General features: G+C 39.1%; 1 protein-coding gene across 2 annotated transcripts; it reads right to left on the reverse strand.

The window, feature by feature from the left end:
- Window positions 1–3,443: 3,443 nt before the first annotated feature.
- MFSD1 (major facilitator superfamily domain containing 1) lies at window positions 3,444–13,030 on the reverse strand. Of its 2 annotated transcripts, none has more exons than XM_010295179.1 (14): window positions 12,983–13,030; window positions 12,711–12,754; window positions 12,234–12,276; window positions 11,632–11,699; window positions 10,706–10,814; window positions 9,875–9,977; window positions 9,080–9,178; window positions 8,171–8,282; window positions 7,091–7,147; window positions 6,287–6,443; window positions 5,113–5,210; window positions 4,681–4,793; window positions 4,119–4,166; window positions 3,444–3,508 (listed from the first exon to the last, which is right to left on the reverse strand). In XM_010295179.1, exons 2-14 carry the CDS (start codon window positions 12,749–12,751, stop codon window positions 3,444–3,446), a joined length of 1,113 nt encoding a protein of 370 aa, XP_010293481.1. In that variant the 5' UTR covers window positions 12,752–12,754; window positions 12,983–13,030. The 2 variants fall into 2 exon arrangements, with proteins under 2 accessions (XP_010293481.1, XP_010293482.1); XM_010295180.1 differs by having other exon boundaries at window positions 12,642–12,754; window positions 12,983–13,027.
- Between the last annotated feature and the right edge of the window lie 61 nt (window positions 13,031–13,091).

Consider the following 13,091-nt stretch of genomic DNA (forward strand, 5'->3'; position numbering starts at 1 on the left):
ATCAAAACCCCTACTTTGTTACTAATACCTGAGCGCCTAGTTTGGAGAGGTATTTATTCCTTAAACTAAAGTCATCAGCTTTTGGCCGTAATTTAGCCAAGTCATCTTCATTTTGACGTCTGAGTCTCTCTTGTTCTTCCGCTCTGGAAAAGAAAATTGGTTTAAGATATTTGCACTCCTCAGTGCAAACCCAAGCAACTTTATCTTGTGTATGTGATTTCTAATAACTAGAAAAAGCTTGTAATGTTTATAGATGAATACTGGATATCAGATTAAAAGAGACTACAAGATGTGTATGGATTACTCTAATTCAATGTAAAGAAAGAGAGAGGCTGTTTTCTGCAGTTTCCTTTTATTTAGATCGCAACACTTCACTAGAAAGATAAACCTTCTGGTTTTCACAAATTACAACATGCTCAATGAGCTTTTGTAACAATTTTACTATCTCTTTATTAAACAAGCTTTCACTCCTTAAGATTACAATACAAAAAATCAATTGTCAAAAATGCAAATAAAAGACTGCTCAGCAGTCTTCAGAATTAATGGCAGTCTCCTACAAAAGAGTCGATATTTGATAAGAGCGTTGCTGCTCATTTTCCCTATAAGGCTTAAAGAGAAACAGAACCAAACAGAGCTCTAAATAAGTTTAAGACAGTGTTTTGCATTAAGACAGTGACCCGTTTCTAAGCTCCGTAAGGCAACGAGCCTTATTACAGAACATAAAACGCCATTACATTAAGAAATCTCCACCCCCACCAAAATAGTAGTGTTGCACATAGAATACACTTTATACTAGTCTTTATCTTCAGATGAACGTTTGTCTTGGGTTGCAGAGTACCCTCTCCAATGACAGAGCATAAACACAGTGTAAAACACTGTAAACCCATTCCATTCAAATTAAAAGATGATTTAGCACTAGTTAAAACTGGTTACAAAGCATAAAATTTAGCCATTTACTGTAAAATGCCCAGCGTGTTAGTTTCTTTTCCAAAGAACTACTGTGCAGAGCGACCACCAAACTAAACAACACTATATTCTTCAAGTTGACATGATGCTGATCAAATGCTCCCCACTTCTGGATGATATTTGCTATTCAAATTTCTTTTCTGCAAAAAACATTGTAATAAAAATTACTGAAAATATTGTTCTAAGGCACTATATCCCACAGCATACACTAATACAAAGCCATCTTTCACAGGAAACGCTGGAAGTGTTACACCCATCCCACATGGGCCAGCCAGACTGAAAAGCAGCTCTGCTTGGGTACAGAATTCTTTTGCTCCTGGGTACAAGGTGTTTTTTGTTGCATTTGTATTAAAAACTGGCTGTGACCTTTTGGCTCGAGGATGATACTCATCACAACTAAGCTAGCATGCTCACCAGGTCTGGCCAGGTTTTAGTTTCCTTAAGCTTTTCTCAAGACTGATGTGTAACAAGCCCACAAATTAGGACAAGAATCAAAACCATGTTACAGCCCACCTGTTGTTTTTTTTTCAAGACCAACTTAAGTATCATCATGTAGACAGTTTCAAGTATCATTTCAGAGAAATCCATAAAGTCCATTTATAAAATATGTCTTGTTAGCAAAGTATTTATCTGGAATGAACTTATGTATAATATCTGCAGGTAAAATGTAGTTACCTATTAAAAATTAAAGAAATCCAACAACATTACAGGCAAATGAACTTCAAGATCTGAAGAGACTCACTGAGATGAATTAGGTCATAACAGAAAGCATTTCAAAAGAAAAAAATTCTGTGCTGTTCACATACAAGCAGCTTGAATTCTACAGTTGTTATCCTTAAAGTTGTGACATAGCTGCATATTGACTTTCTTTTTCACATGACAAATGTTAAACTATGACTAGAGTCACAAAATGCATATACTGTGCCCTCTCCCACAGGTCCCAATCACACTCTCACCAAAACAAATTCAAATCAGAACAGCAGAACTTCAGGTTTTTTAGACTTGGTTCTAACACTTAAGCAAAGTAAACATTTGCTTTAAATACATTTTAAAAATAATCAGTACATTAACCAAGACTTCATCCCTATTGACATTCCATTAGGAAAATGTAATAGCATTTTTGGGTGCTGCAACACCCCTAGAAGGAGCATCTTCAACAAGGTCATCAGGACAGAAACTAAGCTGCCCAAACTCAGTCTTGATCTCTAGACTTTACATTATGTCTACTTGAAAAAAAGCAGTTTTTCTAGACAGTCAAGTAAATAATGGAGAAGCTGGAGTGGAAAAGTCTTTTGTTTTGCCTTTAAGGCGACATCTCTTAATGGACTTTGCCATACAATGCTTTTTCTTCCTCTTCCCAAATACAAGGCAATTATTTTGAAAGTTGTAAGACTAATCCAGTGTTTCTCTCTGTTGTACGGCATTCCACACCCAGTGAGAGCTTTACCCCTCATTCAGCATTCTCAGATAGAAAACAAAAAAGCAAGTAAACTTTCTACTGTGCAGAGGGGATAAGTCCAGTACCCTAGAACTCAGGGAATATCCCCACAGCAGGCAACTGATACCTTCATGCTTGATCAAACACCACTCTTAAAAAGCAAGTGTACCCAATTCCAGCTGTTAGGTCTATGCACAGCAACGAACCCAATGTTTTCTCAAGACCAAGGAAGCGGATTTTTTAAATTACTCTTCTAAAGAGTGTCACTTATTTTCTGTAGAGAGGAAAGCAGGACATTCAAGTCCCCTGCAAAATGAAGTTTGCTTACTTGGATGAACTGTCAAAATCTGCTTATTTCAACAATTTCTGCCCTAAGCCCACCTCAAGTGCTCCATTTGCTTTTAAAGCAAAAGGATGCCACTTCATTGAAATACCCCTGGCCCAATTTTACTTTTTTTTTTTTTCTAAAAGTGGAAACTTCAGTCAACAACATTTACAACATAGATCTGACCACAAACTGAATTTCACACTAGCACTGCAATTTAGACCCAAGCCACAGTTTTCAGACAAGTTGAATTAAGACTTCTCAATAAGACAGCAAGAGGACCAAGCTGAAAGTGAAGAGGAAGTGACTGGAGTGTAGTTTCTTCTGAAGAGAGATCTGGTTTTTAATTTGATGCTTAAAAAAAGTGTCCATACACTACTTGGCATTAAACCCAGGTTAATATTTGCACTATATATAAATGAAGCATATTTTTAAATAAGTGATGGAACTTCTTGTTTTTTAAAACACTTCAGTTCCATTCAGTTGGAAAGTAACTGAAATTAATAAAGAGAAACAACAAGCTAGAGTGCCAGGAAAGGAGGCCTGGTTAATTGCTACTTCCTCTAATTATTCACAAGAGGCAGGAATACAAAATCCTACTACTACCTTGTAAGTGGGAAAATAACATTCGATATAAATGGCAGACTGAGTTCAGACAGTGATCTACTTAATTACTTCAGGTTAAACATTTCATAAGGACACTATTCTTTATACTTACTCAGTTGCAGCTACTTTTTGCAGTTTTTCCCTTTCCTTTGCAGACCAGTTGAGATCACCACCTGCAAAGAAGTGGGATGTATTTTGAAACTTTAAAATTGTGTCTTTTTGTATTATATCTTTGGTATTATATCTTTGATATCCTACATCAGAAGATATCTGTACTACAGAAATTCTCAGAACACTTGACAAAAGAAATCAGTAATCCACAAAAGGAAAGAAACTAATTAATATCCCTTCCAGATCTTTCAGTAGTTACTGCTTCAAAAAATAGTTGAGAGAAAAAACGCTGCTATTTGAAGGAAAGTCTACAGAATTCAGTTTTTATATTTGCAGATACATATATAGTCAGGTTTCATATGCAGTTTAGAAAGAGCTGCAGAATACCCTACATATTTGTGCAAGTCAGCTGAAGGGGTAGGTACCACTGCCCTGGCTGATGAGATTAAACTTCACAGCAAGGTTCAAGGAATTACACACTACAGCATCTACGAAGAAGGTGTTACAAGGACAGGCCTCATCAAGAGATGCTCCTGCTACCAAATCCATGAGCTGGATATGTCACACCTGACACAGGATTGTACAATACCACCTATACACAGATCAGCTTTATAACTTCAAGAATTATGAAAAAATATTATAAAAATATGAAAAGAAGCTGAGAACACTTACCTGTGAGGTGATTCACAAAATACAGCATGACTACAGCTATTAGCGACACTAAAAAAAAAAAAGGGGGGGGACACACTGTTTTAGCTGACAATAAATTATTTACAACAATGACAGAAGAACAGCTTTAACATACAACCAAGCAACTGAGATTTTCCATGATCGTTTTAACGGAGGGGATATTATTGCCAGCAGCATCTCCTAATCACTTTTGAAAATTCCACTATGCTCATAAATAGCACAGTAACTCAGAAAAGGTTATTTTAGTTTTAGTTATTTTAATAACTGCTCTCATAAACATAGCCTTTAGGACTATCGTTCACCTACCCTTTTACTTACTCTTGATTTTTTTTTTCCAAACACTTAAACTACTTACACTAAATCAGTTCAAGAAAGCCACTAAACACTTCACTATGCTTGAGTTACTTTCAACATTGCCTTGTTTGAAACCTCGTACTATTCCACTGGATAGAAAGAAGTTATTACTGTTTTACAGGAAATATTAAAAAGCCTAATGTAATGTCCTAAATGTACAGTATCCATTTTCAGTGTCTTTACTACTTACAGCAAACACAGGCACTGAAGAAGACTTCAAGAAACAAGTATCCTCTTGTGTCCAGAATCATCCCAGCTGCTATAGCAATAATCGCCAGACCGAGATTCTGGATAGACTGCATACTGACATATAAACAAAGGATTACCACTGTGCAGAAACTTATTTTTAAAGACAACACCATTAGTGGCACTGAACAAACAATGAGATTAACTTCTCCCCACATGTTATGACATATATGACAGTCACGAGTCCACATTTTGCAGAAGTTTCTGTGCATCTACCACAACCACGTGCTCCACCACACATGGACATCCCAAAACTTCCTGCTAGAACTGAACTCAGAGGAATTATTAACCACTGACATGTTAGAACTGCTTGACATTCAATGGTTCAATAGTATCAGGACATGGTCTCTGTAGAGCAGCAGATCTAAGTACTTACAAGCCGTAAGCTGTTCCCAGCTGGTGTTCTGGAACAACAAAGGCCACCATGGGCCACAGGGCACAGGCAAGCAGTGAGTAGGCCACTCCTAGCAAACACTGGTGAAATAAGAACAAGTAAACAGATTTTAGATGAGATGCATTTGCTGTAAAGTTTAACAAGTGAACATATTAGGTTTACCCTTCCCCGAAAAGGGAAAAAACACAGAACAAAAGTAACACTTTCTGCAATACCATCCTAAATAAATATGCACATTTAGAAAGAGAAAGAACTTTTTCCAGGAGTGACCCACAAATTAAACCCTATCTAATTAGCATTAAGTAAACAGTCTGACTCAAATACGCAGAGGACGAGATCAACGCTGCAACTCACTAGAAAAATACCTGAAAAACAAGGACCCTATTTTTAACCCTGATACACTGGTGAGCGCTGTATTTAAGCCTGTAAACCTTAGTTCAAAGGCAATTTCTCAGGGAATCTGTCCTAGGAAGGGAAAATCAATAACCAAGATTTTTATTGAGGCTTACTGCTATCCAGTACAGTTTAAAATCATTGAAAGTAGCTGAATTATATGATAGTAATAAGCTTCAGAGCTACACCAAAAGCAGTTGTTTTAGGAGAAAAGCGAGCACCTAGCACAGTAAGCTAGCGATAGCTAGTGTAAGCAGTGTCCATGAAGCAAGAGAGCAGACCTGTGCAACACAGCGCTGCCAAGCTGCATATACTGTGATGAATTAAGGCCGTCTCTGAAGGGACAAGGACCTGCTGCTCCATACAGCCCTCCAGTCTAATCCCATCTTCCCTAAGAAGCTGAACACCCTTTTGCACTAAACAACTCTAGAATTACTGCTACAGACAGCAGCCAGTCTTTTCCACCCCAAGCCACACATGACTACTGCCTCCCTCCACAAAAAACCAAAACCTGAGGCGTTACCGGCCGTAGCACAGATAGCTCACATTAGTTTTGCCTGTATGATGCGTGCTTTGCTTTTTTACCATCTTTAGCTTTAGACTCAGTTTCATCTAGTATATCTTTCTTAAAGTCAGGGATATCAGAGTAGGTTTTGAGGACTAACTGAAAAGTCAGAAGACAGTGGCAATTCATGCAGAATAATTCATCAACTCCATTTCTTATTTTGTCATATTTAGCTGTAAGTCTCAGAGAAGTAGTTACCATTGCTATCCAGGGGTTCCAGAAGGTAAAAGCCAACATAATATGAGAAGCAAGCGTAGTTATTACAGCGCATAAAACCCAGATGATGTTCTTTCCGATCTTATCCACCAGGAGGCCAAAGACTGGAGACATGGGTGCCGATATGATATACACAATACTACAAAAGTATAAAAATAAGAGAACTGAACATTATCTAGCCACGGACAGCTTTAGGTGTTACACAATACAAGTGTCTCCGGCTAAAACACCATATTCCCGTTACCTGTGAGGCCATAAGAAAAAATGCATACAAAAAACCCCAAAAAAACGAACAATAGACTCCAGAACTCAAAATTCCCAAAAGGTCTGGGGACATGAAAACATTCAACATCCAAGGAATTAGTGATACTCTTGGAGTTCCTGGAATCCAGCAACTGTTTTGGCTTGTATTCATTTGGTTTTTTGCCACATCACAAATTCAACTTCAAACCAGGAACATGTAGTTCATTTAGTGCTGCTATTAAACTGCTTCTATCACTCAGAAGGGATACCAAATACCACCAAATACCAAAATAATACCCTTCAGACAGATCCTTTTGTTTCTGATTCCTCAATGTGAACATCTAAGACATTTTTATTTAAACAAATACTCACACCTCCCAAATATTTCTTAGGCCATGTGAAATCTATCTGTCCACTTAAATGCAAGTCACCACCTGCAACAGTAGATCCCAAACTCCCTCACACATGGTCAGAGCTCAAGGATACATACACCCCTAGAATATGGCAGTAGCACATTTACTTGTTGAATCAACTACAATATACCTGTTAATTGCACTTGCTTCTTGAGATGAGAATTCGAATTTCTCAATAAAGAAAACCCTAAAGAAAAAAGCCAAACAGATTTAGAAAAATGTATCACATGAAAGAAAAATTAAGCTAGACAAAGTAAAAACACAAGAACCTAGTTTACAGAAAACTTAAATATAGCTACATAGCTTTGACAAACATCCCATTACAGATCCTTATTTATAATGCACTTCGGAGCTTATTATTAGACACTACAATTTTTTGTGTAAGGACTATTCAAATTAAACTTTGGGGAAAACATCTGAAGTACATAACTGACATGTAACCCAATAATGAGACATTAGCAATGAGCATACTGCAAGAGACCAAAGTGAGGATTTCTGGAATACATGCAGAAGCAAAAAAAAAAAAAAAGCATCTACACTGCTGACTGTAAGACTTTTCCAAGTCATAAGGACTTCTCCAAGTCATCTCAGACTTCTCCATCTCGCTCAACACAAAACATGCATTGAGCACAAGAGATCTCTTTCTTTTCCAAGTATTTTCAAAACCCAGTTGACTGAGCTATTAGATCAAGTCATGTGCTTCAAAAGGGAAACCTACGTATGAATGCTTCAAGTATATACCAAAGTCAGCACAGTAAGAGAACTTCAGTCCAAAGCTGTAACTACGTTTAAGCCCCCACGCCACACGCAGTCAATAGGTTGAGTATGGAAGGAATTCTACATGACAACTGTCCACAGCTTTCCACACCAAAACTCATGCCACGCTTTAAATCTATCATCAAGTTTTAATCAGGAAATGGAGTATGCATTATGCTTTTGAGTTCTGACAATTCAGCCTATGCTAAGCAATGGTTTCCCACAAAGCTCAGCAGATAAGGAAACTCTAAGAGTCGTGTTCATTTGTATCGCCAAGTGTAGTGAACTACGCCACAAAAGAAGTGACAAACCACAGCACAGACTTGCTGGGAGACCAGTGGTTCTGTAGCCATCTGGGATTCTTAAGTATTAGTCTGCAACTCTCCCTTTGCAAGTAGCTAGTCAAAACCCCAGCCAAATTCAAGGGGAACAGCTACATACGTGAGAGACTTACTTTCCAAGTCCAATGAAAGGAAAAACCGCTGCATAGTAACAGACACAGATTACAAATATAAGCCACAAGGACAAAGAGAAGTCCTTCACATCGGTTAGCTTAATCACTTCACCTGCAGTGGGGCAAGAAACAATATTGTTTCAGTCAGCATAAGCGTACCTGGGATTCATCCACACTGAATAAACATTAAAGAGATCACAAGTCACTACTAAAGCATGTATTCCTGCCACTGTCTACACTCTTGTTCAAAGTTTATACAGTGAGAGTCAGTTAAGACTACACAAGTGCTAAATCAACAGTGCCAAAGCCAAGAACAAATTGTCTCTCCCACATTAAGCTGGATGTACAGGTTCTCTAAAGCCTCTGAAAGCCTTATGCAGCAGAATTAAATACAAACCACTTTTTCGAGGAAATGTTTAATCAGATAGCAAAATTCACATCTGAAGCCTCGTATGTTATATGCTTTTACTCGGATCTCAAATTTAGTTTATTTTTAATTGGTCTAAATTCTCCCACACCACAAACTAAAACACTACATAGGCTGACAAAGAAGAGCTGCACGGTTTTGCACACCTATTAAAGGAAATAAGACCAATTCCAACAAAACAAAGTATCAGTGGCAATGGCACAGATCAAATTGGTGTGAACTGTGAGGCTCTCCACACGCTTTATAAATAAAGCGGATGACAGGGCATCTGCCTGTAAACTGGTGTTTAAAACTACCAAAACTTCCTACTGATATAAAAATGAACTAAGAGTTATGATTAAAGCTATAATTGCGAAAAGGTTGTTAAGCAGCAGCCACTGAATTGCCTAAAATGCAAACCTGCACCGTGCACAGAGTAGCTGGAATGGTCTGTTCGAGAATGAAAGAACAAAGCCCAAGGCAGGTTCAGCCACACCACTCACCCGTCTTCCCTTGCTCTTTACAAAGGAGCTTCTCTGCTCTCTTGTCCAGATAAGCGAGGATTAACGCGCAGGTCAGTGAAAAGAGACATGTTATGCCACCTGCAGGAAGGCAATGTGACATGTTTAAGTTGTTGACTCAAGTAGTAATTTGGCTTTTAAGCACTAGTGTAGTGTACCTTTACATATCTACAACAAACCAAGTTCAACACCAGGCTGTATAAGACTCCATAGCCATACAACTCAGACTAAGGTGTAAATAGTGAAGCCTGCCACAGGAGAGATATCTGCCTTGGACTGGAGTAGAAAAATGTAGCTACCCACACAGCACAGCCGAGCTCATCTGTACCTGGTAAGAACAGAAAGAAAGCCTGGGCCGTGTTACCAACACCAAGGCCTTACTACCCATGGCTCTGAAGGAACAACACAGATCCAAAGGCAGTTGAGATTTCGCTTTTGCACATCCGACAATTACATGCAAGCTTTGACACAACGCCCTTCTGAAGATTCTTCAAGTCTGTCCTTTATTCAAAGCATATTAAATGTTTTATTGCCATGAGATACAAACTTGAATGTGGCAACCACAAAAACCACAGAGCATTTTTATCAGATGCAATGATCGTACGCTCTGCGTAAGAATACTAGCCATTGATACAAACAGTGTTTGAATTGCTCTTCTTAGTCTCAAACGTATTTGTCCTACTTTCAATTTAGTAAGAAATCATTAGCATATATGCATGCTGTTCAAATTCAGAAGCCTAAAATAGCAGGTGACATCAAATCAAAAATATTACTGACCTATCATAAGAGTTAACCCAAGCGTACTGGGACCAGTATACCGCAGAAGATCTTGAACTCTAGAGTATATCCACCCCATGATATTCATGTTCACTGTGCTCCCCTAGGCAGAACAGACTCATGTGAAGAATCATGTATTTCACAATTCTACGAATTCAGAGGGAACATCAGGCAAACTGCTTATTGAACACTGTTTAAAACAAACAGGTAAGAAGCGATACAGAGAACACAGACCACCAGCAACGACGATAAAATTATTACAAATACTGACCAAACCAGCAGGGAACAGCTTAATCATTACAACAATAATATACCATCACAAACTGAAATTTTATACAACTCTAAGAGTGTTTTGATGGAGACTTCAGATATGCCATAAATTCCACATCATACACTGCATTACCTCATAAACCAAGCTGAATTTAATACCACATGTTAAAGCAAACAGGAATCCCACCTGACAGGCATCAGGAAGAAGCACTTCTCCCCCACCTTTCTCCCCCTAGAGAAGGGATCCATGGCTGCAGTCCTAAGGCTAACAACAGACTACACTTCAGCTGCGATGAGGCAACTGCTAATTAGCAACAGCCTGAACATCAACCCGGAACCAGCTGTGACCAGGGTTCTAAGAAATCTTATTAACCCATTTCCTTGTGTACCCTTTGGCCATTTACCACAGATTTTTAACATTTTTAATTTAGATTTCACATCCATTTTTGAACTAAAACTCCCTAGGGAGCATTAGAAACGCTGTTTTCCACCCACCTCACTGCCCAGACAAGCTGCACACCTTAAAGTCTACGAATTAAAGCCATACAGTTTTACACTTACAATTCTGGCCATGCTGAGTTGTAATCCAAACACCAGATTTAGCTCCTTGCCTTTAAACCAACTGACTGCATACGTGTTTTGTGCCACCGCTAAGGACTCTCCACCTATTCTAAAAAAGAAGGAAGGCACAAAACACATGAGTTGCAACATGCAAAGCAACAAGGAAGCGGTCCATCAGTTGCTGGTAATACCAAGATGACAGAGAAATTTACCTATGTACAGGTAGATTTAATGCATATATATAAGGCAGCATCTTCAAGACAATTCAAAAGAGAATTGCAGTGTCTTAAGAATAATTAAGAGTACAAGGTATCTTAATTAGTCTAGGAGCGATTATGACCAAAGGCAATTATTTACAGAAGTTAAATCAATGGGCAGCAGCTTCTAATTTCTCTTCTGTATTAAAGAACCAAGTGGTATAGATCCTGACCCAGATGAAACCAAAAGCAGGCATCTTTCTTACCTGGAATCCATATTTAACAGAGTCATCTGCCCACCTCCCATTACGGTTGGTCAGATTTTCTAACATTTTTATGCTGTGGCACATTCACAAACTTGGAGGTATTTCTTCTGACATTTGCTCTCATTTTTTGCCACCATAGGAACCCTGTTACATGTACTGTCGCTAAGAATATTTTTTTACTGAGGAAAGTAAGAATTAAGAGAAAAGGAAGACTCACACAGTTTTATGAGCTTACTCCATGTCTTTATTTGGGTAATTTCGTAATTTCTGAATTCAATAAGACCTGCAAAGTCCTATTTGTTGTTTCCTAACTTTAAGTTATGCAAAAATTTTCAGTGACATTCCCAGCCTGTCTCAAAATCCAACAGTTTTGTCTCCGAGTGTAAATGTGGTAGCAGTTTTCTAGGACACTGAAAGATGGTCCTTACCTCAGACAGCACATAATACACTCTTCTAGACTTACCCAAATATGAATCTGCCCACATCCATCAGCCAGAAAGTATTAAGTAGTGCTCCCAAAGCAAAAATCACCTGCCAGATAAACATTTTGGGGAAAATTATGATTTTATATTTGAAACATGGAACAAACTAGAACCATCTCAAATTGGAAACAGAAAGGCTTTTCCTGTCCCAGACCTGCAGAAATACTTCACACCCACTTCCCACTCCCAGCGTTTTGCCTTTGCTCCTTATGCCTTACACATCATCCTGCTGGCTACACAATATCCAACCTGGCCCACCCTGAAACTGCACTTAGAAAACACCTCTAGAGGCTCAAGTCATGCTTCACCTTTATCATCACATCCTACCCAAACACACCTACAGGGTAGTTTCACATCAAACCGATAAAACATTTGGTTCCTTCACAGTATTTCACTCACCTGTCATGGACCTCTGTTCCCAGTTACCCCAATACAATTCAGGGTTTTCCCATTTCAGTTCTCTCCACCTGCCTACTCCATCTGAAATATATACTACTAAGCGAGAAGCCATTTGGGCTTTTCCCCCCACCCCTGGTAGAGATGCTTCAGACATATATCATCCTTCACCCTCATCTGCACTTACCTGCCCGACACAAACAAAGATACTAAATATTATAGTTCCCAACCTGTAAGAAAAATAAAATCACTTAATGCATAGCTAGGATCTCTTTTCCTCTAAAACACTGTATTAGACCTACACCAAGGAAACGAGGGGAGGTTGATATGCCATCAAAGGTCTCTGCAATAAATGCTATAGCTTGACAGCTTCCCTACAAAAAAGTAGTACAGACTGGCATTTTTGAAGTTTATTTAAGTCAAAAAGGGAAGGAAGCTCATTTATACCAGTAAAAATTCTTAGATCACGCAAAATAAAATCTGAAAAAGCCTACTGTAGTTTGAAAAAAAACCCTTTATATTATAAAGCCTATGCTTCACATGCACTTTAAGTCTACCACCCATTGAACATGAGTGATACTAACACCACACTTACCGTATTCCAAACACTCTGTCTATCAGAAAACCTCCAAAGAAGCAGAGAACCACATTGGGCCAGGAATACCAGGCATAGAGTGCCATGAACTGAGCTGTGTTCACCTTCATATCCTACATAAAGGAGGGGGGAATTAAAAAACGTAATTACCCCCAAGGTAACTACAGGGACACAGAACATGGACCCAAGCAGAACTACTTAGAAATTAAGTAGACATTCTGACCAGGCTCAGGACCGCTCTACCGCGGCGACACTTCGGGCGAGGTACCGGCCCCGCCTAGCCGGAGCCACGCAGGCCACCGCCCGCACCTCCCCAGCCTCCGTCCCAGGCTGCTGCTCACCCGCTGAACCTGCGTTTGGAGAGCCGCCGGGTTGTCGTAGCAGAAGTAGCTGCCTGCAAGGGGAAGGGGACGCCTCAGAGCTCTGCCTCCAGCACCCGAGACCCCAGCC

Source organism: Phaethon lepturus, unplaced genomic scaffold (assembly GCF_000687285.1).
Source record: "Phaethon lepturus isolate BGI_N335 unplaced genomic scaffold, ASM68728v1 scaffold7099, whole genome shotgun sequence".
NCBI classification, from domain to species: Eukaryota; Metazoa; Chordata; class Aves; order Phaethontiformes; family Phaethontidae; genus Phaethon; species Phaethon lepturus.